At 43.8% G+C, this 26,125-nt stretch overlaps 1 protein-coding gene across 1 annotated transcript in view; it reads right to left on the bottom strand.

Moving 5' to 3' along the window:
• The window catches only part of MAP1B (microtubule associated protein 1B), a 90,249-nt gene extending 74,647 nt beyond the window's left edge, over positions 1 to 15,602 (bottom strand). Inside the window, exons 1-2 of the mRNA XM_070412149.1 lie at positions 15,335 to 15,602; positions 6,596 to 6,697 (exon numbers count right to left, since the gene is read on the bottom strand). Coding sequence (XP_070268250.1) covers positions 6,596 to 6,697; positions 15,335 to 15,518 — 286 coding nt within the window. The 5' untranslated portion in view covers positions 15,519 to 15,602. The remainder of the gene's footprint in view (positions 1 to 6,595; positions 6,698 to 15,334) is intronic.
• Between the last annotated feature and the right edge of the window lie 10,523 nt (positions 15,603 to 26,125).

Below are 26,125 nucleotides of genomic sequence, written 5' to 3'. Positions count from 1 at the left end.
GCCAAACCTGCATCAGAAAAAAATACATCGGTATGTGAGGATCTCTGGATATAAAGAATCCCCACGTTTCAAAGTTGTGCAAAATGTAAACCTCGCAGGAATTATGCCTTGTGTAGCACACACTATAAATTCTCGTTCTTCTCTTTGGAAAGTTTGGCCCTTTCATCCTTCCAAAGGCATTCAGTTGGGGGCGACCAGGCAGTTGACGGAGGAATGAATGGGAGCACTGGGGCAGGAGCGGCTGCTGATTACTCCCTCCCCCAACTGCAGCCCACAGGCTGGGGAAGCTGAGGGCAGAGGGCAAGTGTAAGAAAGGCGAGTGATTTGCATGAAAATGGGAGTCTCCTTCCCAGGCAGGCGGCATTGACCTCAAGGGATGCTAAACAGAGGTCTGGTTACTTCAACACAGATAATGCTCTCGATTTGTCATTTTCTTCTAATACTGGGATTCCTTCCATAACCTTAGATGACGACGCCATGAGAAACAGTGAGCTGAGCGGTGTTGGCATGTGGGCAGGTGCCTGTACCCGTGTGTGCGCACCTGAGAGAGAAAACATGAGGATCAAGTTCCCTCTGAAATCGCAGGCTCCTTGAGGGTTAAGGCAGCCTCTAGGATGCAACCGAACATGCATTTGTGTGCTTTATTGTTAAAGGATGGGAGCTGGACTGAAAACACGTTCATTACTCCCTGATCTCCATTAGAGCAGCTAATGCATTCTAGGCACATACTATTAGGCTATAACTCTGTACAATGACAGACTAAACATACAAGTCTAGACAGAGAAAGGAGACGACTGAAAATAGTCTTAGATCTCTGCTTACAGGCGTTTTAGCATTTCCTTATCATTCTACTGGCAAATAGCATAAAACCTGGCCTCATTAATGTCAAAGGGAGTAGAGGATTCGCATGACTTAAATTCAAGGGTCTTGATTTGAATTCTCCACTAGAAAACAATCTCCAGGCCAGATAGTTTTAGCAGTCACTCAGCACAAATCTGACCGTGCTCAGCTGTGGTTTGTTTATCTTCTAGAGAAAAGGCCTGGGTTCTTAAACAGAACCACCCATGTACACATTACAAAATCAATCAAACTGTAGAAAGGTTTGTGTGAACGGGATCTAGGAGTTATAGAGCCAGTGACAAAATGTAAACATGCCAAGGTCTTACTATTGATTCAGTTGCCTAAAAAAATAAACCGCCAGAAATCTTGGTTTCTTAAAACTGGCAAAGTCTGCAGTCACTTGCTGATTGGAGAGAACAGAAGAAAGAATCGTGTGGTAGAATGGAGTGGAAGAAGTTGCAAGGGAACAGAGTATGTGACCCCCAAACATGCCACTTTGGCACATGGAATTTCTTGAGCGGAAGGCAAGATCCCAGGGATTCAAGAAAAACTTTTACTTTTCCCTTAACTCCCTAGGAGAATTTAATTAGGGGGCCTGGTTCATAGAAAGAGCTATTAACAAAGATAACCTTTACTTGAATGACCTACCTGTATAGGCAGGGCAAACATCTAATTACCAAACGTCTGCTCTTATTGTCCTATAAATTACCCTCCTCCTCTTTGAAGCTCCAGGCCTTTATTGCATTACTTGGGGGGGGGGGGGGGGCGGGGCATAAAACCCTCACCGACACAACTTGCCCTTCCTTGGATCTTTGTGAGGTTAAATTTGTTTTTCTCCTGTTAATCTGTCTTTGTCAATTTAGCTAATAGAACAGCTAACAGAACCTATAAAGGTAGATGAACATATTTTCCTCCCCTACACATGAATAGATTATCACAGTGAGAAAGCAGACTAGCACCCTCACCCACATCAGCATCTCCCCATGGGCACCAACAGGACCATTTTGAAATGCTTTTTGACCCTGCCCTATGGTTTACTATGCCAGCACCTTAGCATTATGCCTCCTTTTTGCTCTCACATCCAAAGGACCTTCCTAAACTCAGTCATGGAATGTTGCTGCCCCCTACACATAATCAGCGGCGATGTTCCTTCTGATCATGCTGAAGGCAATTGTTTCTCTGAGAAACATCTGTAATACAAACTTTAATATCATTACAAAAAGGAAGTTAGCCAATATCTACATCCAGCATTTCCCATAGATAATAATATCACCAAATATACAAGTCAAATAGATATTCAAGAAGGGAGACAATTTTAACACTAGCTCACATTTATTGTTTTACTATGTGACAAGCACTGTTTCAAGATCTTTACATGCATTAATTCATTTGATCCTCATGAAAATTCTGAAGTATTATAAATCCCTGCTTTATAAGCTGAGGCATAAAATGATTAAGTGACTTGTCCGAGATCCTCTAGCAAATGATTGTCAGAGCGAGGATCGGGAATCTGCACTCTTAATCACTACACTATGTTACTGGTGAGGATTTGAATTCTCAAAATGTTTTAATTATTTTAATAGGCAGAAGACACAATGATGGAAAAGAGAATATTAAAATTAATTTTCCTTCTGGTATCCCTTGTCCTGGGAATGGTTTGTGTTTGTTTGCTGTTTTGAAATGATGTTTGTCTAACACCAATAATCATGGGGCACTTCTTATAATCCCTAGGAGACATCCTGCTCTATTGTTATATGTAGATGACAATAAAAGTTAAATTAGGGGAAGAATCAAATAGGAATGGAGAATGAAGCATGGTACCTAACTCTACTCTTGTGGTAAGACTTATAAAAATGATTTTTCATCCAACATAATTAAGATACAAAAAACATGTTATATGTGTAAATAAAACTTTTAGGACAGTATTTGAATTCATAAATATAAGCAAACATAAGACCGTCGCTCTGTTTTGAAAAGATTCAAGTATTCAACATTCACTGGAGTGGAAGCCTGAGGAGTGTTGGTGCAGGAAGGCCTCATGTTTCCTCTCACAAGGACTGGTCTGGCTGGAGCCCAGTCTAGATGTGGCCAGGAATGGTTTTACATTGGGGCAACTCAGCAGAGACCTGCTTTGCCCTGATGTACTTTGGGCACACAGCAGATGTTTGTTGAAGGATTTTTAGGGAAGGCAATGTTGCAACAGGATTTGGAAAGTAAGATGGCCTTCGATGACTGACCATCCCAAGAATCAAAGTATGCCAGAGCTGGTCAGATCCGAGGGCTCACATCCTGGAGAACAGGGGGGGGAGGGGTCCCTACAACCTCACCATTCATACCATGTGACCCCCACTTATGCAGAGAAAGCATCATAGTCCAGGTTCCTGCTTAAAGGATATTTGTTCAAGATGACTAAACCTTTCAGGGTGGTCTTGAATGAGACCTGCAATCCTGAAGAAATAGGCAAAATGAACTTCAAAACCACATTTAAAAACTAGTACATTAGGCTATGTTGCTGGTGAGGATTTGGATTCTCAAAATTTTTTAATTATTCTAATAGGCAGAAGACACAATGATGGAAAAGAGAGTATTAAAATTAATTTTCCTACATGAGCTGTTAGGTGCATTGGAGGCAATCACCAGTCTTTTATAAGCCATCTCTAGACACAGCACCCAGCACAGCACTGATACAAGTAGGTAGGTAACCAGTCCTTACTGTAGGTGACAGGAAAAGAAGGGAGAATGGTACATTAGGCTAACTGGTGGTTTGGGGGAGACTTGACCTTCCTAGTCCACTAGAGTAATGCTAGGTCGTTGGTCCAAAAACAGTTAATTCTTTAGCAATTCTTGCAGCCTTGCATTTTGCAATACACAGCTGTCATTCTATAAAGTCAATCCAAGTATGAATGAACACAATGGGAATCACAGGCTTTGTTTACCTACCCCCCCCAAACAAAACAAAAGAAGTCGTCTTACAAACAGTCATAGTAAGAAAGCCAGAACAACCTACAGAGAAAGGATAATAAAAGCTTGAATTTACACTTTGAAACATACTTGTTGGAAAAGGGTATTTCCCTTATTTTCCTTTTTGTGAGATGATTTTAAAAGTTATGGAGATGTGCAAGACACAAAAATACAACACAGTAACAATGAGAGAAACACATACTGTACCTTTACTTCAGCAAACCATGTGCCATCTGATAATTCCAGGATCATTCTCGCTTTTCTCAATACAAAGAGCTGATTTTGCAAGTGGCTTTGCAGCAGATTTAACTTTTAATGAGCCAATTCTTGCTATGTTTTTCTTAGCACATTTACACGATTCCATGTTTTGGGTCCACAATTCATTTGCTAACTAGAATACATAGAATTTTATTCTAATATCAAACTCAGAGAGAAGAACTGGGTCTATCTCATGGGCATACTGCTGCAGACAAATGTGATTCATAAAGGCACTGACATTCTGTACGTGGTTTTAAATCTCAGTATGAACAAGGCTAATTGAATATGATGTGGTCAGTCAAAAAGAGGCTGAACCCATTCCTGATTTTATATCAATGCCAATAAAATTAGCAATCATACAACAAAATCACGTAGACAGAAAAGAGGATGCTCTACTCTATTTTACATAAAATTTAAGTGATATTCAAGAAATAAAATGGAATATAGTAGCTATGAATGATCAATGGCAGAGCTTTGGAGAAAATCATCCCAGGTTTGGAGTCCTTATGGGCCAGCAATTCTGCTCATAATCCTAAATGTAACCAACTGAGAGAAATATGGGTCACTGTTCTCAAGAGGAAGATAAGATGAGTGAGTCCAACTACATTCTCAGGCCTAGAGGTCAGAGTGAGGCAAGAGAGTAAGAAGCTAGGAAAATCCTTTGGCAAGTGGCATGAGGAAACTGAGACAGACAGGGAAACAGATGGCTGAGCAATTTACAGCCAGCTAATAAATCCCAAGATCTCATCTTTCTTAACCAAGGACACTTAGGATCAAATAATTTACACATTTGAGACCAAGCTGGGATAGACTGGCCTCAGTCCCAGTCCCTTTCCAGTGACATTCTTTGAAGGTGAAACTGACCAGAGAATGACCCTGGTCCCTCTATATCAGCGGTTCTCAACCTGTGGGTCGCGACCCCTTTGGCGGTTGAACGACCCTTTCACAGGGGTTGCCTAAGACCATCCTGCATATCAGATATTTACATTACGATTTATAACAGTAGCAACATTACAGTTATGAAGTAGCAACAAAAATAATTTTATGGTTGGGGGTCACCACAACATGAGGAACTGTATTTAAAGGGCCAGAAGGTTGAGAACCACTGCTCTATATGCTTATTTTGATGCATTGACATGTCAAAGGACACACCTGGAAAGCTGATGAATATTCTATTGAGATCCTCCCCTAAAATTCCCATCTTTAGAAAACAGATAAAAACCCTTAAGGCAAAGGACCCAATATGTGCTCTCCCTTGGGCATGCACATGCCTTCCCCCCCCCCCGCCCCACCCCCCCACCCCATCTTTCCTCAGGTGTGTATCTTTGCTTTATTTCTAAGCTCTAAAAGTTCCCAGGACACTTACAATCAGGGGGCAGCAGGCAACGGCAGCTCATCCTGAGCAACACCCGGAACCTTTCTGCAAGGGCCCTCCTTTTGCCTCTATAACTTGTTTCCTGAGACCACACCACCCAGCTGACTCACTGCTGCCTCTTTCTGAAGGACCAAGGCAGCTCTGCCTAGGCTCACTCCTGTTGCTCTGATCTTGCCTCTTCTATCTTAAGCCTTTCCTTTGTTTCACTGTCCCCAGCTTTAATAAACATACCTCAAAATCACTGGACTAGTATCGTGAAATATTTCCTGCATGAAGTCAAGAACCCACACATTCCAGACTGTGCCAAGGCAGATCTGCCTCAGTCCTGGTCCTTTTCAGTGACTGGTTATTGGGAGCATCTTCACATATGACAAATTTTTGTGTCCTTACCTTTAATTTCCTGTAGCACTCTTTTTCATTTCTGAAAGAAAGGCTATTTTAACAGCAATTGCAACCTCAGACTCTTTTACCTCTATTAAGAAAAGTGTATGATATTTCAAGGATGAAATTATGATGTATATTTTATTTTGAAATGCAGATGTTTCCTTTTTCTTGGGAGGGTGTTGGGTTGTGAGATTCTGGAAGCATCTAATTTATAGTCGTAGCTTCATTTGAGTAACATTTAAGGTCAGAGTACAGTGAAGTAGCAAAAAATAATAATTAAAAAATACCCCAGAACTTTAAAAACCTGTAACAATACACAAAATATATAACCTACACAGCGACAACTTAAGCTGACTTTCTTAAAATATGGGTTCTGACTAACCTAATCTATATATATAAAAGCCCAGCGACCGGAACGGCGGAATGACCAGAACGACCAGAACAACTGGTGACTATGACGCGCATTGCGGCAGCCAACCAGCCTGATCCGGGCCTGATCGGCCCCCAACACCCCGATCAGGGGCGGGGCCGCCAACAGTCCGCAGCCTCCCACCCCCACTAGCCTGGCCCAATGGGCCCCCATTGGAACAGACCAGCCGGACCCCACTTGTGCACGAATTCATGCACCGGGCCTCTAGTAGATGATAACAAATACAAAGAATCCTTCAGCAATAAGAGAAAGTCTTTTTTGATAACCCAGGCAGAGTTTTCCAGTCAATGGCCTGTTTCCCCATCCTTTCAAATTCTAAGTTGACTAATACTAAACCCAAGTCTCACCTGGGACCTCAGGAGAGAATCTTGCAGAGTGTCGAGATACAAAAAGTTTCAGTTCTTGGTCTAAGTTGCATTCAATCAGGTTTGTGTCCCATGATCGGATTCCTAAGGAGGAAAAGGAAAACAGTTGACAGACTTCCAGTTGGTCATTTCAGAATGGTTAGGAAAGCATCACTGTGACAAGTCTCAGGCTTTCAGGAAGGATGTGGAAACTCCTTTTCTGAAGAGCTTGGTGATGGGATGCCCACAAGATGGGAGGGCCAGGGAGTTCTCTCCACCCGGCCGCAAAGGGGGGATAACTAGCAATGTGGACTGGACTTCTGTCCCTTGTAAAGTATAAATGCAGCTTTTCTGCAAGAGCAAAAGAAAACAGTTATTAGGAAAATGACAGGCTTTCCTCCAGCGAGGGAATAGAAAGGACAGAAAGATGGTGAGTTCTGAAGCAGTTAAGAGGCCACCAGACAATCTGGCTTCCCCGTGGTCTACTTGTAAGTGGCAAGAAAATGTAGGATGAGGGTGGGAAAGCCAGCGGCACAGGGGCTGGCATTCGAGCCCAGGCCTTTGCTTTTTAAATGTTCCTGCAGGATGCCTATGCATTTTGTGTGCATGTACAGTTTCTTTTCTTTATCCATCCCACTTCTGACCTTAGTTTGTTAACCCCTGGATATCAATGAAAAGTTTGTGTGATCTTTGATGAAAAGGCTGGATCTCAGTCTTCAAGACTTAGCCTGTCTGTCCTCCCAGGCATTTATTTTACCTGCTCAGCTTGGCAAGCAGCTCTTTCATTCACAATTGTTAGTTGTGTTGCATTTTCTCATCCAGAGACAAAGAAATGTGGCCACTTTTTATACTTCATAAACTTTCTACAGAGTTGGGGGCCATGCACTGTCTATTCCCACAGAAGCTCACTGCTGCCTCTTTCTGAAGGACCAAGGCAGCTCTGCCTAGGCTCACTCCTGTTGCTCTGATCTTGCCTCTTCTATCTTAAGCCTTTCCTTTGTTTCACTGTCCCCAGCTTTAATAAACATACCTCAAAATCACTGGACTAGTATCGTGAAATATTCCCTGCATGAAGTCAAGAACCCACACATTCCAGACTGTGTCAGGGCAGACCTGCCTCAGTCCTGGTCCTTTGTCACTAGACTGGAAGCTGGGGTGAGAGGATACCCAGGCAAGGACTGCTGTTGCCCTCCCTCCCTAGTCTCCTCCTTCTTGCCCCTCTGCCCTTCTCTCTCCTGCCCTCCCAAAGGAGATGCAGAGAGGAGTCCAGAGGACATCAGAGAAGGAAAATCTGAGGAGCAAGCCAGTGTCAACTGAGGAACCACAAAACTCTGGAGTGGGTATGTGTTTTATATATTTTTATATTTCCCCAAATAACTAGATGGCTCATGGTAGAGCCAGTGTGTAGTATCCATAATTGTACCTTTGCACAGGCATACTTAACTGCCAGGAACAAATCTCTGGAACTACAATCATTTACTACATACCTACGAAGGGCAGGGCTTGAAAGTAGGTATATCACAGCTAGTGAATTATCATTTTTGCTGGTCATTAGTTGGGTGCACAGACTTGGAAGTACATACAGGAGTGCTTTATTTAACTACACCTCTAAATCCTAAATGCATATCTGCATTTATTCCCATTTATCTCTTGTTCATTCTTCCTATCTTGCAAAGAATCAAGGTAGATTAGATTAGATAGGTGGAAAGGAAGGAAGGAAGGAAGGAAGGAAGGAAGGGAGGGAGGGAGGGAGGAAGGAAGGAAGGAAGGAAGGAAGGAAGGAAGGAAGGACAGACACCCAGGCAAAAGATATAATTATGGATACTATATAGTGGCTCTACCATGAGCCATCTAGTTATTTGGGGGAATATAAAAACATATAAAAATATAAGAAAGAATACACACACATTACAAAATATTCTGGGCACTCAGTTGACTATACATCAAAAATATCTTCAGCCCTAGCCAGTGTTGCTAAGTGGTTAGAACATTGGCCTGCACACTAAAGGGTCTCGGGTTTAAGTCCCAGTCAAAGGCGCCCAAAAAATATGTATATGTATTCAGATTATACACCAAACACTTTTCAACTATGAAGAATATTTTCCAATAGATGTATGTCCACTATAGGGAGGGAGAAATTTCTCCACAGTAATCCGTGGGAATAATTCAGGTATGAAAGAGTTAACATTCGTAAAGAGAGGCTAAATTATAAGGGAGAATTTTATGAGTCTCCCTGGAAACATTATCAGTCTCAGTTTGCATTTGTGCTAATGGAGTATTTAAATTTTAACAAGAAAGGCATGTTGAGATATCGAGGATCTTTTTAGTGCAGAAATGATAAATGGGTTCTTTTTGTTTCACAGAGAGCTTGACAGGTTGAGGGGTCTGAATTCATTAGAATATTTTACTTCAATCTAAACATACACTATTTACTCATCTAGTGTGAAAAATTGAGGACTCCTGTCTGAGCTGCTTAATTAGTAATTGTTGATTGGATTCTTTGTGCTCAGGTCTGAGCTCTACTTTGTCTTCTGGCTTGTCAAGTTGGGTCAATAAGTTAATAATGAGACATATGTATTGAAATTAAATTCATACAATTTTTCTGCCTTTGTTCTGAGTAATGTCCAACGTGCTACACCATTTGAATGACTTCATCTAGGGTTAGACGTAGACTTGCTCTTACATTGTTGCTTGCTATTTTTCTGTTGGCCTCAATTAACTTGTCATGACATGTGCAATGAAATCCTTGTGTTATATTTCATAAAGTTCCTGGTTATATGATCTGTAATTTAGCGATGGAAAAAGTATGAAATAATAGAAAAACCATTTAGTAATTTTTAAATTACACTAGTAAACAGCTGCTAAAAAATATTTCCCATTTTAATTCACCCAATGAAACTAAAAAATTAAGGTTCTTTTTTCAAGGGAGCAATTTCTAGCCAAATTATTTCTTAGCAATGCATAATCACTACTTCCACTTATAAAATAAAGGTTATAATGGATTTATTGGTTATTTTAGTTAGGAAATTTTTGGAGTTATACCACTTTCTATACCAATTTTAGAAATAAAATACTTTGGAATTATTTTGTACCTTTTAATGGATAATATCAGTAAAGAGAAATAGTATTTCTCAATGAAGGTTCATGCTGCATTTAGTAGATTATATATCTTCCCTTTGTGTCTAAGAGGAAGCCACTAGTGGGCCCTCTAAAGCTTATAGGACAAAAAATATGTGTCTTCTTTGGCCCTTCCCACATTCTCCCCTGAATTCAGAGAGGAAATAGTAGAGTGCTGGCTTTCAAAAGCAGGTCATCCTGGTCTCTCATGGGTTGTAGAGAAGCCAGGATAAATTCCTGGCCTTTTTCTGATGACTCCCCCCAACCCAGGAAACAACAGGTCAAGCTCTTCCCTGAGGCTTTGCTACTCCAACACTCCATGGAGACTGTGCTCCTTACTGGCTTACCCAAGTGGGGGCAAAACAGCAACTCCATCCTTTAGAGGAGACAAACCTCCACTTTTTCAACTATGGCCAGGCATCCTGAGAACTCTCCCACCTAATCTGGAAGGAGTGCCATCACTCTGTCACCAGTTCTCCAGTCACAGAGATCAGGGGGTAACAAAGGATCTTTCTCTCTCAGCTCTCCTACCTCAGGGGGTAGTAGTGCACAAAGGGCAGGCTAGAGTGCACATGAAGTTTTAGGTGGAAAAAGAAGAAAAGGCTGTACGTATGTGTATGTATGTGTGTGTACGGGGGCTGGGGGGAGGGTGTCACTGTCATCATAGGAGAAGTCAAAGTGAACAATGAGATGCCAGGTTCCCTAACATTATACTGGTTAGATCTGGCCAAGTTTATCAGTCATGCAAGCGTTCTGCAGGATTCTTTCATGAAACCAACAATTTTTAAAAAACACCTTCCATTTAAAGGCTAAAAGCTATATTCCTAAAAGAGGCAGTAGATTGAAGAAAGCAGAAGCTCATGACCATGCACTCCATGTTGAAATGGCCCGTGCGTTCTATCTGACAGTTACTTGGGCCTTTGACAAGTTGATTTTCCTCCATGAGCTTTAGTTACTCCCTCTGAGAAACTGGCTTTTCAATATTTTCTACAAGTATCTAAGTGATTAATCTATACCCCTAAGATTCTGCTTATAAAACTATGCTAAAAAGTGATCAAGTCTGGTTGATATCATAAATTAAAGAAACAAAATTAAAACAAAGGAAATGCTAAATTCAAGGTTTTATTTCTCAGATAAAAGTTGTCCTATTTTTTTCCTTGACCTAACCTATGATTTACTTTCTTCCTTTTTTTTAAGCCAACGTGACGTTCATAATATATATTTTATGTATCATGCTAACAATATCTTACATTCGGAGCTCATCATTTTCAAACATTGATGATAAATAATAGTAAATACCACAAACAAAAGAAGTGATTTATAATAATTATTTTATTAGTCTAAAAGTTATAACTTATTTAAAAAGTAAGCTTTCGGACAAGATTAACAATGAATCATCAATTTAATGACCTTAAATTTGGGAAATGGCTTACATTTCAGCATGGATCATAGAACCCTTATACCATTAAGCAGTGCAAGCAGAAATCCATCTGCCTTTTGACTTTGAAAAGTATAAAGATGAATATAATAAATTTAACACTCTCTAACATTTCTTTTAATTCCCACCATGTGTTGATTTTTTTTCCTGTTGAAATAAAATGAAAACCAAACCCAAATTTTCCTGGGTTCTTAATTCTATTAGCCATCTTAGACTGAAAATATTCAATAACATCAGAAAGTTCCAATGTATTAGCTAAAGTTGCATCTAAAAATTCAGGGCTGCCCTTGCCGGTTTGGCTCAGTGGACAGAGTGTTGGCCCACGGACTAAAGAGCCCTTGGTTCGATTCTGGGCATGTACCTTGGTTGTAGGCTTGATCCCTGGTCCTACTCGGGCCCATGTGGGAGGCAACCAATTAATGTGTCTCTCTCACATGGATGTTTTTCTCTCTCCCTCTGTCTCTCCCCGTCCCTTCCACTCTCTCCACAAAATCAATGGGAAAATATCCTGTGGTGAGGATTAATTAAAGAAAATTTAAAAAATAAATAAAAATCCAGGGCAATAGACGTTACACAGTAGATGTATCTTTTTATGAACAAATCTCGATGATTCCCAATGCTACCCAGAGGAAGGTTACACTCTTTCATAGTAATTGAAAGCATTAAACTGACAGCATTCCTTTGAAACAATAAAATGAAGCAGTGACAACTCCTTTCACAAGGCTTCAGTTTGCAAGGCATGGATGCAGGTAGTCTATGTCTAAAACTGGAAGAGTGGGGGCCCTGCTGAAACGGGATGGTTGTTAAGTTCATGTTGGGGACCAATTAGAGAGGGGGCAAAAAAGGTTCCAAGAAGCTGTAGGTGGTGGTAACGACAATGATTTGGCATAAAGTCCCGCATGACAAATGAAATAAATCTAGACCAATCTGAGGAAAGACTATTGTTTCAAACTTGAGAAGAAATGACCAAACCTTACATTTTCCTTCTTGAATACAACTGAGTGACCATCTCTCTTCCTTGGTTTCAAGAAGCATTTACTCAGCATCCACATTGGGATGTTTCAGGCCTGTTGATTTACCAAATTACCACCATCTCCCTACAGATTGATTTTCTAGGCTTCCTCAATAATCGGATGGGGGGGGGGGGATAACAAATTAATGAATTTAATTAAATAAATAAATAATCGGATGGCAAAAACTCCAAGTCACCAGGGTCTCCAAACCCACAGAGCACCAGCTGAGGTGGGAGGGCGAACAGGAAGCAGGAGTGACAGATGCTGAACTGCTTTCCCAGCCTGCAGCACACAATCAGAGCCACAGCCCCTGGAGCATCTCCATCTTGCTGCACACGGCATGGCCCATAGGCGCCAGCAGCCACAGCAGTGGTATCAGAGTGACCTCTGGAGGAGGCCCAGCTGGGGCCCGAAGGCCGAGGCAGCAGCGTGTCAGGCCCGGGGAAACAGAGCTGGCCTGTCCTGTTGCTAAGTCATCTCACACTGTGGGAAAAGCGATGGGACCACTTAGCACTGGAAGGCCCTGAAGCTTGAGCTGCATCCGAGACCCCGGGGCTCTGGAGAGCAATCTCCAGAGGAAAGCAGCATCTGTTACTGTGTGTAAGGAAATGGCTCTGCGACTCACTTGGCTGATTCTTAATGGGATCAATACAGCCATTTCGGAGTTCCATGCAGAACCTGACCAAATTAGGGAATGAAAACTCAGGAAGGCACGGTGATTGGAAAGGGAACGTGAGGGGTCTTCTGGGATTCCAGAAATGTCGGGTTCTTGCTCTGGGAAACACAGGTGTTTCCTGTGAAAATTTTGTGAAAATTCACCGAGTTCCTCATCTATGATACTTGCCTTTTCCTCTCTATATACCACTTCATTAAAAATGTTTAAAAATTAAAAGAAAATGCCAGGAAGACAAATCTGAACTTTATCACTAAGTACTAATAGTGTAAAAAAGAGGACATGTGTCCTTAAATGTGTCTATTTTATCCTCAAACGGAAGCAGCTTGAATGAACCCCGGAGGAATGAGATACTGAAAGGATGATCAGCTGAGTAACAAAGCAGGGAGATAATTATGGTGGGAAGGTGATTTCTGAACCACCTCCCTGCATGGGCGCAGCCCACAAGTGGATGACTATACAAAGGCAAGCTCTGGACACTGCTGTTTGATCTCCCTCTGAGGTCAGCCTGCCCTGCACTAACATAATGACAGGGCCAGAAAGCCAGTGCTGCTGCAGGGGTAGCACTTCTGTCACCAGTGGTGTGACCTTGAGCCGGTCCCCTCATCCTTCCTGCCTTTCTGGGCCCTCATCTCTAAAATGGGGCTGATGGCCCCTCTCCAGGTAACCACATCGGATGGTTATGAAAATTTTATAGACAGAAAAGCACCTCTTAATGTATCATTATCCCCTGGCAATGGTGCTGACACATACACTCACAAAACAAAGCTTTTTTTTTAAGCCAAAGTCATTGATTCATAAAGAGCCACACCCAAAGTCAGTACATCTGAAATGTTCCAAGGAGATAATGTGCAAATACACTAAATCAGAACAGATCAGATTAAAAGCTTATAGTTTGAAAATAAGGGTTATTGAGATGTTCCAATAAGGCATATCACTATTGAAATCTTTTATTCTTGGTTTTTTCCCCGATTAAAATAGTCTTAATTCTGCTCACTTTTTCTTTTTCTTTTTTTCTTTTTTAGCTGAAAGGGAAAATCTGTGCCTTAAAGTTAAACAAAAGAACCAGGTCTACAACTCCAGTCCCCACCCTGCAGCCTTTTGTTCTGGGGACAGCCAAATGCAGAGGCAAATGACTGACAAGCGTTTATTTTCTCATCTAAAATAAGGTTTTTCTTTTGGCTTTTGGGGAGAAGGGGGGGTGGCGGGGAACTGGGGCTGCGAGAACGCCCTTTGTCCGCCTCGGGCTGCCGTAGAGACCGCACTGCGGACTGCACCACGCCCACCCGCCGGTGTCTCCTGGCAGAAAAGCTCCAGCCGAACCCCCAGAGAAAAGAGCGCGGGCTGGGGCTGCGGGGGGACCCGGCGACCTCCGTCGGGGGCGAGGGGACGCCGGGGATGAAGGGAAAGAAAGGCAGAGACCAGGGCTGCCAACCGGAGACTTGGAGCACAACAAAGCTGGGCTCAGGGAGAGGTGGGGGCACGCAGCACCCCCGAGCCCGAGGCCCAGGCGGGCTGAGCCCGAAGGGGGCGCCGCAGTGCGGAGGCAGGTGGAAGCACTGCGGCAGCCCTGGTGGGGCTGAGGGGCGGGTCGGTCCGCGTGCCCGAGGCGGCGCCCGTGGGACCCTCACGGCCCCGCCTGGGGTCCCCGGCGAACCGCTATTCGGCCTCTGCAGAGCGCGCACCGGGAGTGGCGCTGGCCCTGCTCGCCAACCTCCCCACCCCCCCCCTCCTTGCTCCCCAAGCCATCACTCTGGAGGTTGAGACTTTTAAAATAAGAAGCCCCACCCCACAACTTGGGGTCCCATTGTCCTTTCTCAAAGCTGTAACCAAGGTCCCAGGGGCGGTAACTAGGCAGGCGCCGTCAGGGAATGAAGTGCAAGCGGCTCTCCATCTGCGTCCTGGGGGAGGCGGGGGTGGGAGGGGGGGGGGGGGTACGGGCGTGGCTATAGGACTAGCCTAGTCATTCCAAGGAAAGAAAAGATCCGAAGGTTGTAAGCCAGAAAAAGGCATTTCTCAGGGGCCGAGGTAGCTGTGCTGAGGATGATTCCCACGCGGGCCCTGGCACATGGTGCTTCAACCTCGGGTCGGGCGGGGATGGGGGTGTCCATTATTTTGTGGGGTGAGAGAGGGGTCGAAAGGAGTGGCTGCATAAGCCCCCACCCACCCACCCCTTGCTTCCTGCGACAGCGGCTGGATTGTGGCCTCTGCTCCTCTGACACCTGCATTTCATTTAGCGGGAGAGGCGGTGGCTAGCTCGGATCTGCAGACCCAGCCTGGGGGCAGATCCCTCAAGGTTAGGAGACTCCCACTGGGTCTCAAATCAAATTCGCATGATTCTCTGAAATTAGCTCACAAAACAGCCCGGACCGTGTGCGGGAAGTGGCGGGGAGAGGTGGGTGCGGGGCGCGCCTGCAGAAGAGGGTGGCCGCTGCGCCCTGGGTGGGGTCGCGTTTGTGCGTCTCCCCGAGCGCATCCCGAGGGGGCGCGGGGCCTCTTACCGAGCTCAATGTTGCCTATGGCGCGTCGCAGGTGTTCCTCGGTCACTATCTCGCCGACAACCACCAGCAGGTAGAACTTGCTGTCGAGGAAGCGATGCGACAGGCTGGGCGAAGTGGACGCCGCCGGGTTGGCGATGCTGCCGGACAGCTCAGGCTCCGCGGCTTCCACCACCACGGTCGCCATCCTGCCGGCCCGCTAAGCCTCGGCGAGGTGCCCCGCTCCGGCTGCTCCTCTCCTCTGCCGCAGGAGAAAGGATTATCTCGGAAGGTGCTGTCTCCGCTCCGCCCCCTGCGTCCTCCCTCCTCCTGGCGCGCTGCACCGCCTCCCCTCCGCCCTCTCCTGGAGCGGGAGGCGGAGCGGAGTTGGGAGTGTGAGCGGGCGGGGCGGCGCCGCTTTTATATGGAGACTAGGCTAGGAGCGGAGGAGGAAGAGGAGGAGGAAAGGACCACCCGGCACATCCTCACGCGGTGGCTGCCTCCTCTCTAGCAGCCGTTGGCCCCGGGGCTGATGTCATCTGCAGCAAATCATCTCACTCGCGGCCCGGAAGCTGGAGGGAAGAGGTGTGCGGACAATGGTCAGGGCCGGGCCGACAGTCAAAGGGTTGGGGAAACCTAAGGGCCCTGGTTGCGGTTGTGAAAACGCTCCAACCTACATCCCCCAAACTGCCCCCCACCCCACCCCGTTCGTGCTGGAGAACGGGATGGTTTTCCATATGCAGAATGGGGATATTGATCTTGTCCAAGCTGCACAAGTCAGGCCTCTGTCTGGTGGCCTGTGATGAAGCCAGGCTCTCAGGAGCTATGATAGCATAGCGGGCATGGTGTTCAGGGTACCACGCCCAGCAAGAGAACCTATCTTTTCTTTGGCCTTGTGGAATTAGGAAGACATACAGGACTTACCAGTATTAAAGAATACATCACTTAAAGAATACATCACAAAATGCAAAAACTAAACCTATTGTTCAGGGTTTGGACCTTACTCTGCAAGGCCCAGTGATGAAAATATCCTGGCTTTGTGGTATTCATAGGAAATGAGAGGAATACAGATTTCTTTTCTTAAAAATGTGCTGAACAGATAGTATCAGGCATAACAGAGAATAAAGAGAAGATACTGTCTCTATCCAGCAGGATTGCAGTAACTATAATGTACTTTTCAGTTCCTTGGGGAACACACAAGCAAAATTATTTCATGTGACAATGATGTCTTATAAAATATATGAAGCATTGGGAATTTTGATTGCCTTTGTCTATGTTTAGAAGAACTCATAAAAATGTTTTCTAAAGGCAGCCCATCTACAGCCATTTCTCACAAACATATTGAATATAGCTTCTGTCCCAGGAAAGGGGTAGTGGTGGTAAGGAAGGAACAAAATGTCAAACATGGTACCATCGTAAAAAGCTGAGGGATTAGAGGCTTAAGAAAGAGGAGTGGGTGGAAATTAGAGTAGTCAATACAGATTTAATACTAGAATGCATGTTAGTTTTAAAAAAATCAACTGGATATGCTAAGATTTCCAAAATAGTTTGTTGCCTTAGGTATTAACAACCATGACTTATTGGTGATAAACTTTTTGCTCTGAGCTCTTTGCTGAAACCCTGGCATAGGAGACATGTGGCAACCAAAGGCTATGGCCCCATCCTGCACACAGGCCAGCCTGTCAGTGGGGAATATCTAAGATAACTGTCTGGCCCACAGCACTTGGGACCTTTGACAGGCTTGCTGGTGAGGTGCATTCACCAGTGAACAGTGACAAAGAGTTTCCAAGTAACAGATTCTGTCTTGGTCACAAGAAGGCATTTGGTTGCTGTTAGAGAAGTGAAGCCAGCACCAGAGACCATAACGGGGAGGAGTTATGGTGAGGAACACTGTTTTCCAAGTCAGCCAATGGAGGTCAATGTCATCTAGTGCTTATGTTCCATTTCTCTAAACCACTATCACTTTTATTTATGTATTGGTTTTCTTTAGCTCTATTTCTTTTACTTAATTTTATTTTAGTTTTTTAATATATTTTTATTGATTTCAGAGAGGAAGGGAGAGGGAAAGAGAGATAGAAACATCAATGATGAGAGAGAATCATTGATCGGCTGCTTCCTGAACACCCCCCACTGGGGATTGAGCCTGAAACCTGGGCATGTGCCCTGACCGGAATCGAACTGTGACCTTCTGGTTCATAGGTCGACGCTCAACCACTGAGCTATACCTGCCCGGCAGGGGAATGCAGTTTTAAAGTCACTTGAATTAATTCTTTTTTATATGAGTATGTCCCTAATTTAATACATAATTAGGTTTATTTGTTTTGTTTCATTTTCAGTTTTTATGAATTGATTTTTTTTAAAAATACATTTTTATTGATTTTAGAGAGGAAGGGGGAGGGATAGAGAGATAGAAACATCAAATATGAGAGAGAATCATTGATCGGCTGCCTCCTGCACGCCCCCTACTGGGGATCAAGCCTGCAACCCAGGCATGTGCCCTTGGCCGGAATCAAACCTGGGACCCTTCGGTCCACAGGCCGACTCTATCCACTGAGCCAAACCGGCTAGGGCGGAATTGATTTTTTGTATTTAATTTTGCTTTACTACTATGTAAAATATGTGTTTTCAAAGTCAAATCTACAAAACAATTGTATTCAGAGAACTTCCGTCTCTATCCCTTTCTCTTCCACCCCGTTCCCTGACTGTTTCTATAAATAACTCTTTTTCCTTGGCTTACTGAGCCTTCCATTTTTAAAATGTTTATTTTTTAGGTAAACAGCAGCACATACAGTATACACAATGTTTCCATTTTGCTTTTTTGATTTAACAAATATCCTGGAAATAGCTTCTTAATTACATGAAGTTAATATTAATATTTCCCATTCCTTTTTATAGCTGCATATTAACCCATTGCCTTTATTTACTGTAATTTACTTAATCGGTCCATTATTGATTGGCATTATTGAGTTATATCCAGTTCAATATCTATTATAAACTTGAAGTAGTTATAACTATTGTTTTGTTCCTGCGAAGCAGCAATAGTCACCTGACTGGAATCAGCATATCCATATTCCATCCATGCTTCACACCACATGGAAGGTGATCTTTTCTGATCTGGTTATGTCACCTCACCCCAATAAAAATTAAACTCTAAGTGTAACCTGCAAGTCCCACAAAGTCTGGCCCCTGTTTATCTCCTCAACTTTATCTAGCACTCCATTCATTTTTAGTTTTCAGCTTCAGCCGCACTGAACTTATATCAGGCCATGCATCCTTCCAACACAAGACCTTTCTCCATACTCTTCCCCCCCGCCGACCCCCCTCCCCACAAGAGCACTGACTAGTTAACTTCACCTGTTAATGTCTACTTGTCCTGCAGATAACACCTCAGCCATTCTTCCCTAGGGAAGCCTCACCAGATCAGTTAACCTTTTTATATGCACTTTTAGCCCCATGCTCCACTTCTTATTTGTAGGACTTAGCATTATTGCAATTTTATATTTTTATATGTAATTACTAGAGGTCTGGTGCATGGCCTGCGGGGGCCGGGCCAAAACTGGCTCTCTGACATCCCCCGAGGGGTCCTGGATTGTGAGAGGGTGGTTCTCGGGTGACACACCCCAGAATCGGGCTCCCTCCTCTCTGGTTCCGAATATGTCACCTGAGAACTACAGCTGCCAAGTCACCGCAGCTCAGCAGCTCCTGCGTTGAGTGTCTGCCCCTTGGTGGTCAGTGTGCATCATAACTACCGTTAGGTTGGCCAGTCGCTTAGGCTTTTATATATATAGATTAAAATTTTATATAGAGAGATTAAAATTTGTCTATCTTCACTGCTGAACGCTCTGCTCTAGATGACCAGAACCATGTCTATCTATCCACACTCATATATACCCACCAGCTCATCTGAGAATTCCAAGTGCCCAGAATACACATTGATTGGTTGCCTCCCACACTCGCCCCTACAGGGCAGGGATCAAACCTGCAACCCAGGTACGTGCCCTTGACTTGGGTATCAAACCTGAGATCCTTCAGTGCTTGGACTGATGCCCTAACCACTTAACCACACTGGCCAGAGCAAGCATTTTTATTTGCTTTTATTTATTTTTTAACTAACTGCATTTTTTTCCTTAAAATATGCCCTTTTTTTTTAATTGGGCTGTTGGTTTTATGTTTGTTGATTTGTAGGAGCTTCTCTGTCTCTCTCTCTTTTTTTAGAAACTCTGTGTACAAGTTTATGGTGAACATATGTTCCCATCTCTTTTGGTTATATTCCCAGGAGTGGAATTGATGGATCATATAATAACTCTATGTTTAACTTTTTTGAGAAACTGCTGTAGAATCTATTTATATAGCCTTTTTAACCAGTATATGGTGCTCTGTCTGTTAAGTTTGTATCCATTTATGATGTCTTTGACCATATAAAATATTAAATAAGTATATTATAAGGTTAAACCAATATTCTTCATTTATAAATTATTGGGGGTTGTCCTACTTAGGAATGATCTCTTACCCAAAACCTTAAAACTATTCTAATAATTTTACAGTTTTGTTCAAGTGAGAGAGTACTTAATTCAGACGATCAGTAAAGGCTCATTCATAGAGAAAGAAATATTTGAAATTTTCTTGGAAGAATTTTTTATCAATAAGCAGGAAATAAAGAAAGAGCACTCTACAAGAAAATGGCATAAGCAAAACAACCAGAAGAACTATGCTGAGTCTATTCTTGAAAACAGCTTACTCCTCCCTTCTTTAATGCACAAATGCAGCTCACTGAACACACTGTGCCCTGCTTTTGTCACTTAAGATATCTCTGAGCCCTAGCTGGTTGGCTCAGTGGATAGAGCATCAGCTTGCAGACCAAAGGGTCCTGGGTTCGATTGTGGTCAAGGACATGTACCTTGGTTGCAGGACCCTCCCCAGCCCAGGCCCTGGTCAGGGCATGTACAGGAAGCAATCAATCAATGTGTTTCTCTCACATCAATGTTTCTCTCTCTCTCTTCCACTCTTTCTAAAAGATCAATGGAAAAATGTCCTCAGGTGAGGATTAACAACAACAAAAAAAGATATCTTTGAAATATTTCCATAATTGTCATAAAAAGCATTCCCATTCCTTTTGACCTATGCACCAAATCCCATTGTGTGCAAATATAATAATTTGTCAGTCTTCTATTTTTATCACTCCTCTATTGGTGATTTCTTCCAATCTTTTGAAAATATAAACAATGTACAGTAAATAAGGTTCTATATATGTCATTTCCCATAGGTTAGAAAATAACCATAGGCCCTAATCGGTTTGGATAGAGCGTCGGCCTGCGGACTGAAGGGTCCCAGGTTCGATTCCGGTCAAGGGCATGTACCTTGGTTGCGGGCACATCCCTGGTAGGGGGTGTGCAGGAGGCAGCTGATCAATGTTTCTCTCTATCCCTCTCCCTTCCTCTCTGTAAAAAAATCAATAAAATATATTTTTTTAAAAAAAAAGAAAGAAAAGCATTTTTAAAAAAAGAAACCATAGGATAAATTCCTTGCAAAATTACTGAGTCAAAGGATATGCATGTTTGTAATTTTGGTAGAGGTTGAAAATTTACCCCCTGTAGGTATTGTACCAGTAGGGACTTTGACCAGTAATATAGGATTAGGCTTCTGATTTCTTACAAAATAAATATTTTCAAACTTTTTGATTTTTGCAAGTTTAATTTTAGTTACATTTCTCTTATTATAAGTGAGGCTGTCTGACTCCATCTATATTTTCTTTTCTGTGAACTTTTTATATTTTTTGCCCATTTTCCCATTGGACTGCTAGTATTTTTCTTTCATTGATTTGAATGTATTCTTTATACATTAGGGAACTTAGCCTTCTTCTTTAATATGACTTACAAATATTTTTTTTCTCAGTTTGGCATTTGTTTTTTCATTTTATAAATTGTAGATTTTGCTGTGGGAGATATTTTTATGTAGTTAATTTTAGCTATTGTTTCATTTGTGGTTTATGGATTCTGTGTTATATTTAGAAAGATCTTTGTCATTCTGAGGTTATGTAAGAAAAATTCTCCCAGAGTTTATCTAGTACTTTTAAGACTTCATGTTTAATATTTCGGAATTATCCAAATGAAGGCTGTGAGATATGGATCCACTTATTGTTTTTTCCAGTTCCACAGCACTTTGCTGCTAGAAGATTTTGCAGAATTTTTTAATGACTTGCTAACTTATCTTTCTACCCAGTAGATTTTGAAATGTGTCAGAGCAGAAACTTTGATTTCATGTTTTCATCCCCTCACCCACTCTGCCCTTAAATCCACCTCAACGTCAGCCTCAAGCTTCATCTAGTGTCCGGCAAAGAAACACTTCTTACTTCTGCACTTCCTGACAGCCGGGCAGGTAGGATTCTTTCTGCCTGAGTTGAGGCGAGGCCTACCTAGGGAGTGGCTGAAAATGAGCCTGGGAGGTTTCAACCACTGCCTTTTTATTAGGCTCAGGCTCTTATGAAGTACAAATGCCAAGTGAGTCATACCGACCGACACATGCAGAGGATGGCATCCTGAGGGGAAGAGGATTATAGTGGAAATGGCCAAGCCGCTGGAGCCGGAGCTTCTCAGCTGGCACTGCAGACAAGCAGCCACTACCCCAGCGCACAGCAAAGCAATGACAAGCCAGGCTTGTGCAAGGTGGGAAGCTGCAGACTCGAATGTAGGCTGCTTTCCCGGGCCACGGACAGCCCCCAGCGACAACATTTTCTAAACAGGAAGCCATTGTGGAGTCCAGCCAGCTCACAGGAAGGGAATCCATTGCTCCATAGTGGAGGTGCTCTGGGTTGGAGGCAGGGGGTCCTGTCCCAGGACTCTGGAGAAAGCATCTGGAGGGCACCAGGCCCGGGAGAAGTGGCTCACGGGTCCTCTGTTGAGCACTAGCAGCGCCAGCTGAGCCCTGGCAATCTGCCACACAGTTCTAGGCCCCAGGAGGGCACAGCAAGTTGGCTCCTGGCTCAGGTTAGTCAGGAAAGTAACATGCGCACATGCAAATATGGTGTAAGACAGCAGAAAGGAAAGCCCCAGAGGGTCCGTGCTGCTCAAAGGAGTGTGGAGGGAGAAGCAGGTGCGCCCAGCCTCGGGGACCAGGAACACTGGGAAGGAGGAGGTGACAAAGTAGCCTCCAGCAGCCTTGAGAGTGCTCAGCTTTGGGGGAGGGGAGGACCTGAAGGCCGCTTCATGAGGCTAATAGGAAGAAAGTGGGTGGAGTGGTGTGGTAGACACAACAAAGGCCCCCGAAAACAGCCATGGCTACTCCCTGGAATCTGTGAGTGCACTACTTTTCCTGGCCAAGGGGGCTTTGCAGATGTGATTAAGTCACAGATTTTGAGATGGGGAGATTACCTGGGTAGACGCAGTATAATCATAGGGTCCTTATAAGAGGGAGATAGGAATGTCTGAGTTAGAGGAGTTGTGATGATGCAAGAGAGCTGTGATGAGGTGAGAAGAAGAGAGACAGGGAGATACTGAAATGTGAAGGTTCACTGCTGGCTCTGAAGATGGCAGGAGAAGCCATCAGCCAAGGAATGTGGGCGCCCCTAGAAGCTGGTAAAGGCAAGGAAGGAAACTGCCAACACCTAGGACTTCTGACCCCTCGAACTGTAAAATAATAAATTTATGTTGTTTTCAGCTACTAAATTTGTGGTAATTTATTAACACAGGTGGGTAAGACACTTTGGAAGACATAACTCCTTGGGTAATTCTTTCTGGGAAGTCGCCATGTAGCCTGGCATTCTGGATGGCTGTGCCCAGTCCCACCCCACATCCTGGGCTGGGTTACCGGCAGAATTGGGCAGAATCAGACGAAGGATTGGGAGTGCTTGTGGAGCTGCCTGACTCTACACTTCTCCTCTTTGTGCTCAGGGAGCACAGTCAGGGCACATGGTATTCACCCTGTAGTAGGTCGGGGCTGGGCAAGAACATCCGAAAACCCCTGGGATTTAAAGTACCTATACCATTAAAGTTGCCTTTTTGAAAACTGTGGGCAATTTCTCTTGAATCCCATGCTCAGTAAGTATCTGACTTCTTGTTAGATGGTATTTCAAGTTTTGCCATTTCTGAAAGGAGCTTAGTTCTCTTTAGAATTCTATAGTCGCTTATGGGTTAGTTACTTCAGAGATGGATTCTTCTTGTGTGTACATGTGAGCACCTTAAAAAAAAAGTAATAGGAAAAAGGGAAATCATGTGCAGATGACCAGATGAAAATAAAGGCTTCCAAGTTGGTATCAGAGATAATCATGTATTTGGTCGCTCACACATTCATTCAGTCAGTGTGTCCTAACGAGCACCTACCATGTACCAGATGCTGTAGTAGTTCCTACAAGGAACCGACAATGATGAGAAAATCAGACTTGGTCCCTACCCTTATCGAGCATACTTTCCAGAGGGGAGCAGTACAGGTATGGAAAACCAAGGAAAATGGAGAATGGCACTTGAAAACACTCTTTAGAGGAGAATAAAGGAAGGTTCACTGGACAAAATGCAGCTGAGAGGGTTGTGAAGTGGGACGAGGCAGCATCAGGGAGTGGGAAGCCGGCCACTGGTGAACATGACATAAGAAAGATTGAACTGGCAATAAAGCGTGGGCAGCACGTGTCAGAACTAAAGGAGCGTGGGGTGACGACCAGAACCGTCCCCGTGTCTCCAGGTATGTGTGCCATCCTCACAGTGTGTGGCAGGCTTCAGGAACATCGCATCTGAATTCTCATGCTTCCATCTCCCAGAATACAAACCCAGCAGGGGACGGTGATCACCGTCATCCCTGACAGACATTATTGCAACCTTGAGGAAACATGCCTAGATGGCCATTTCTCCTCCTTCTAAATCATATGCTCTCCTGTGATAAATATAAAAATCAACTGCCCTGCACACATTTGAAACTTCAAAATACACTCATCATCAGGATTAAAAACAAACCAAAGCAAAGCAAGGGGAAGTTGTACAAGAAGGTTCGGGTCAGATCTGGAAAGGGATTGACTTCAATCACAAGGACACACAGTGTGGACATGGGGGAGAGGATGCCGCCCAGGTCATGTTAACATGAAGGCCACTGAACAGTCTGAGCTGAGACCGAGAGCCACCGCCGGCCTCACTGCCCTCAAGGAGATGCTCCCCGGAAGTGGTGATTGACAGTGAGGAAGTTGGACCGATATTTGTGTATCTGACTTCTCATCCTAAATAACAACTATTAAATATTCAATCAACTTATTTGATAGAAAAAATGCTACGCTGCCAAAATACAGCAGATAGGAGAATGAGCTCCAGGACAGCAAGAGGAAGTACCTTTGGACTATTAATCCTGTATCCCTACCTTCCTCTATGCCACTCCGTGTACTCTCAGAGCTTCCCAAGGAACATGGCTTTTTATGGAGACTGAGTAAACAAATAAATAAAAGTTTTCTCAAAATAGGGTTTCAGTTCCTGTTTCTTGCTCTTTCCCTCTCTCCTCACTGTGAGACACTTGGCAACTGCTGATCACGTGCTTCAGAAGAGATTTGACTCCTGCGGTCAGAATTTTCTGCCCTTTAACCCAAATCCCCGCTCTTCCCAGGGACCCCACTCTCCCTGAATCGGGTGGAATCGGCAAAGGTGCCAGTCCCATCCGGAGGCTGTCTGAGTCCCGGCTGATGCGTTTCTCCTGGGCACTGGTCATGCCCCATCCTTCCCCCTTCTGTGGCCTCTTGTGTCCAGGCGCAGTCCCTGATGTCCTTTTGAATCTCTTTCTTCCCAACCTTGACCCCTAAGCACATTTTCCGAAATGACTTCTTTTCTCACATTCCCCTGTGGTTCTGAAGTTAGCCTGTGTCCCCTCCCCTCCGAATTTCCCTTTGGCCCTAGTACATTGGGAGTTAAGCCAACTGGCCATGCTGGTGCTCAGACTGCACTGCTGGTTCCGGATTACCCCCTTTCTGAAGGCTTTTGCCTCTGTTCATGTTTTTATCCTTATTTTATTTGGCTTCTGATAAAACTTCCCCTGACCCTGCCCTTAACCAGCTCTCCCTCCACTTTGGGAAGGAGAATTGATTAATTTTATTTCACAATGTCTTTCAAACACACAATCTAATCACAGAAAAGTTCACATTAGTAGAGTGAACAGCAAAGTAAATGTTGCAAGAAGTGTCCCTCTCATCCGGAGATGGAAAATGTAGTCTTCGGAAGGGAGTAACCAACCCCTGCAGCTGACTGGTTACAAACAGGAGCTCTGAGTTCATTCTGGTTCTTGGATTCAGCAGCTGAAATGGCCATGGGCAAGTTGCTAAACCTCTCTGTGCCCTATTTTTCTTATCTCTAAAGTGGGGTGATAATAGTACTTATTTCAAATGTACATTGAATGACATTGAAAAATAAAGTGCTTAGCGCAGTGCCAAGCACATAGTAGGCACTCTATAGACATCAACTATAGTTAGAGGGGATACTGAGAGCATCTCTTCTGTTAACTCAGCACCTTCTGGCAAGCCTTGGGCAGGAGGACTGAATTCTCTTAAACTCATTTAGCACTGAACTGGATCCAGTCCCCTGAAGTGACTAAGTCCCCACTGTGTGAGTGTAGCTTTAGAGTTTCCCTGTCACCCAGCCCATACTTGGAAGCTATTTCTAGATTGCATATTCCATCCAGCCACAGAGAGAGTGAGCAAAGGATACTTCCAAGCTTCTGTGTTGATCACGGTTCAGTAGAGCCTGACCTATTTGATAAGTGTCAAGCCACCTTAGATTTCTTATGGGTTCTGTATTTGGATCTTTCATTAAATTCAGCACACTGTGGTCATCACTGATTTTCTCCCTGAAATGACCG

Source organism: Myotis yumanensis, unplaced genomic scaffold (genome assembly GCF_028538775.1).
Source record: "Myotis yumanensis isolate MYYU_CA2020_CCGP unplaced genomic scaffold, mMyoYum1.0.hap1 SCAF_4, whole genome shotgun sequence".
Classification (NCBI taxonomy): Eukaryota; Metazoa; Chordata; class Mammalia; order Chiroptera; family Vespertilionidae; genus Myotis; species Myotis yumanensis.
Note: the sequence above shows the minus strand (reverse complement) of the source record. Positions and strands in the feature narration are given on the sequence as shown.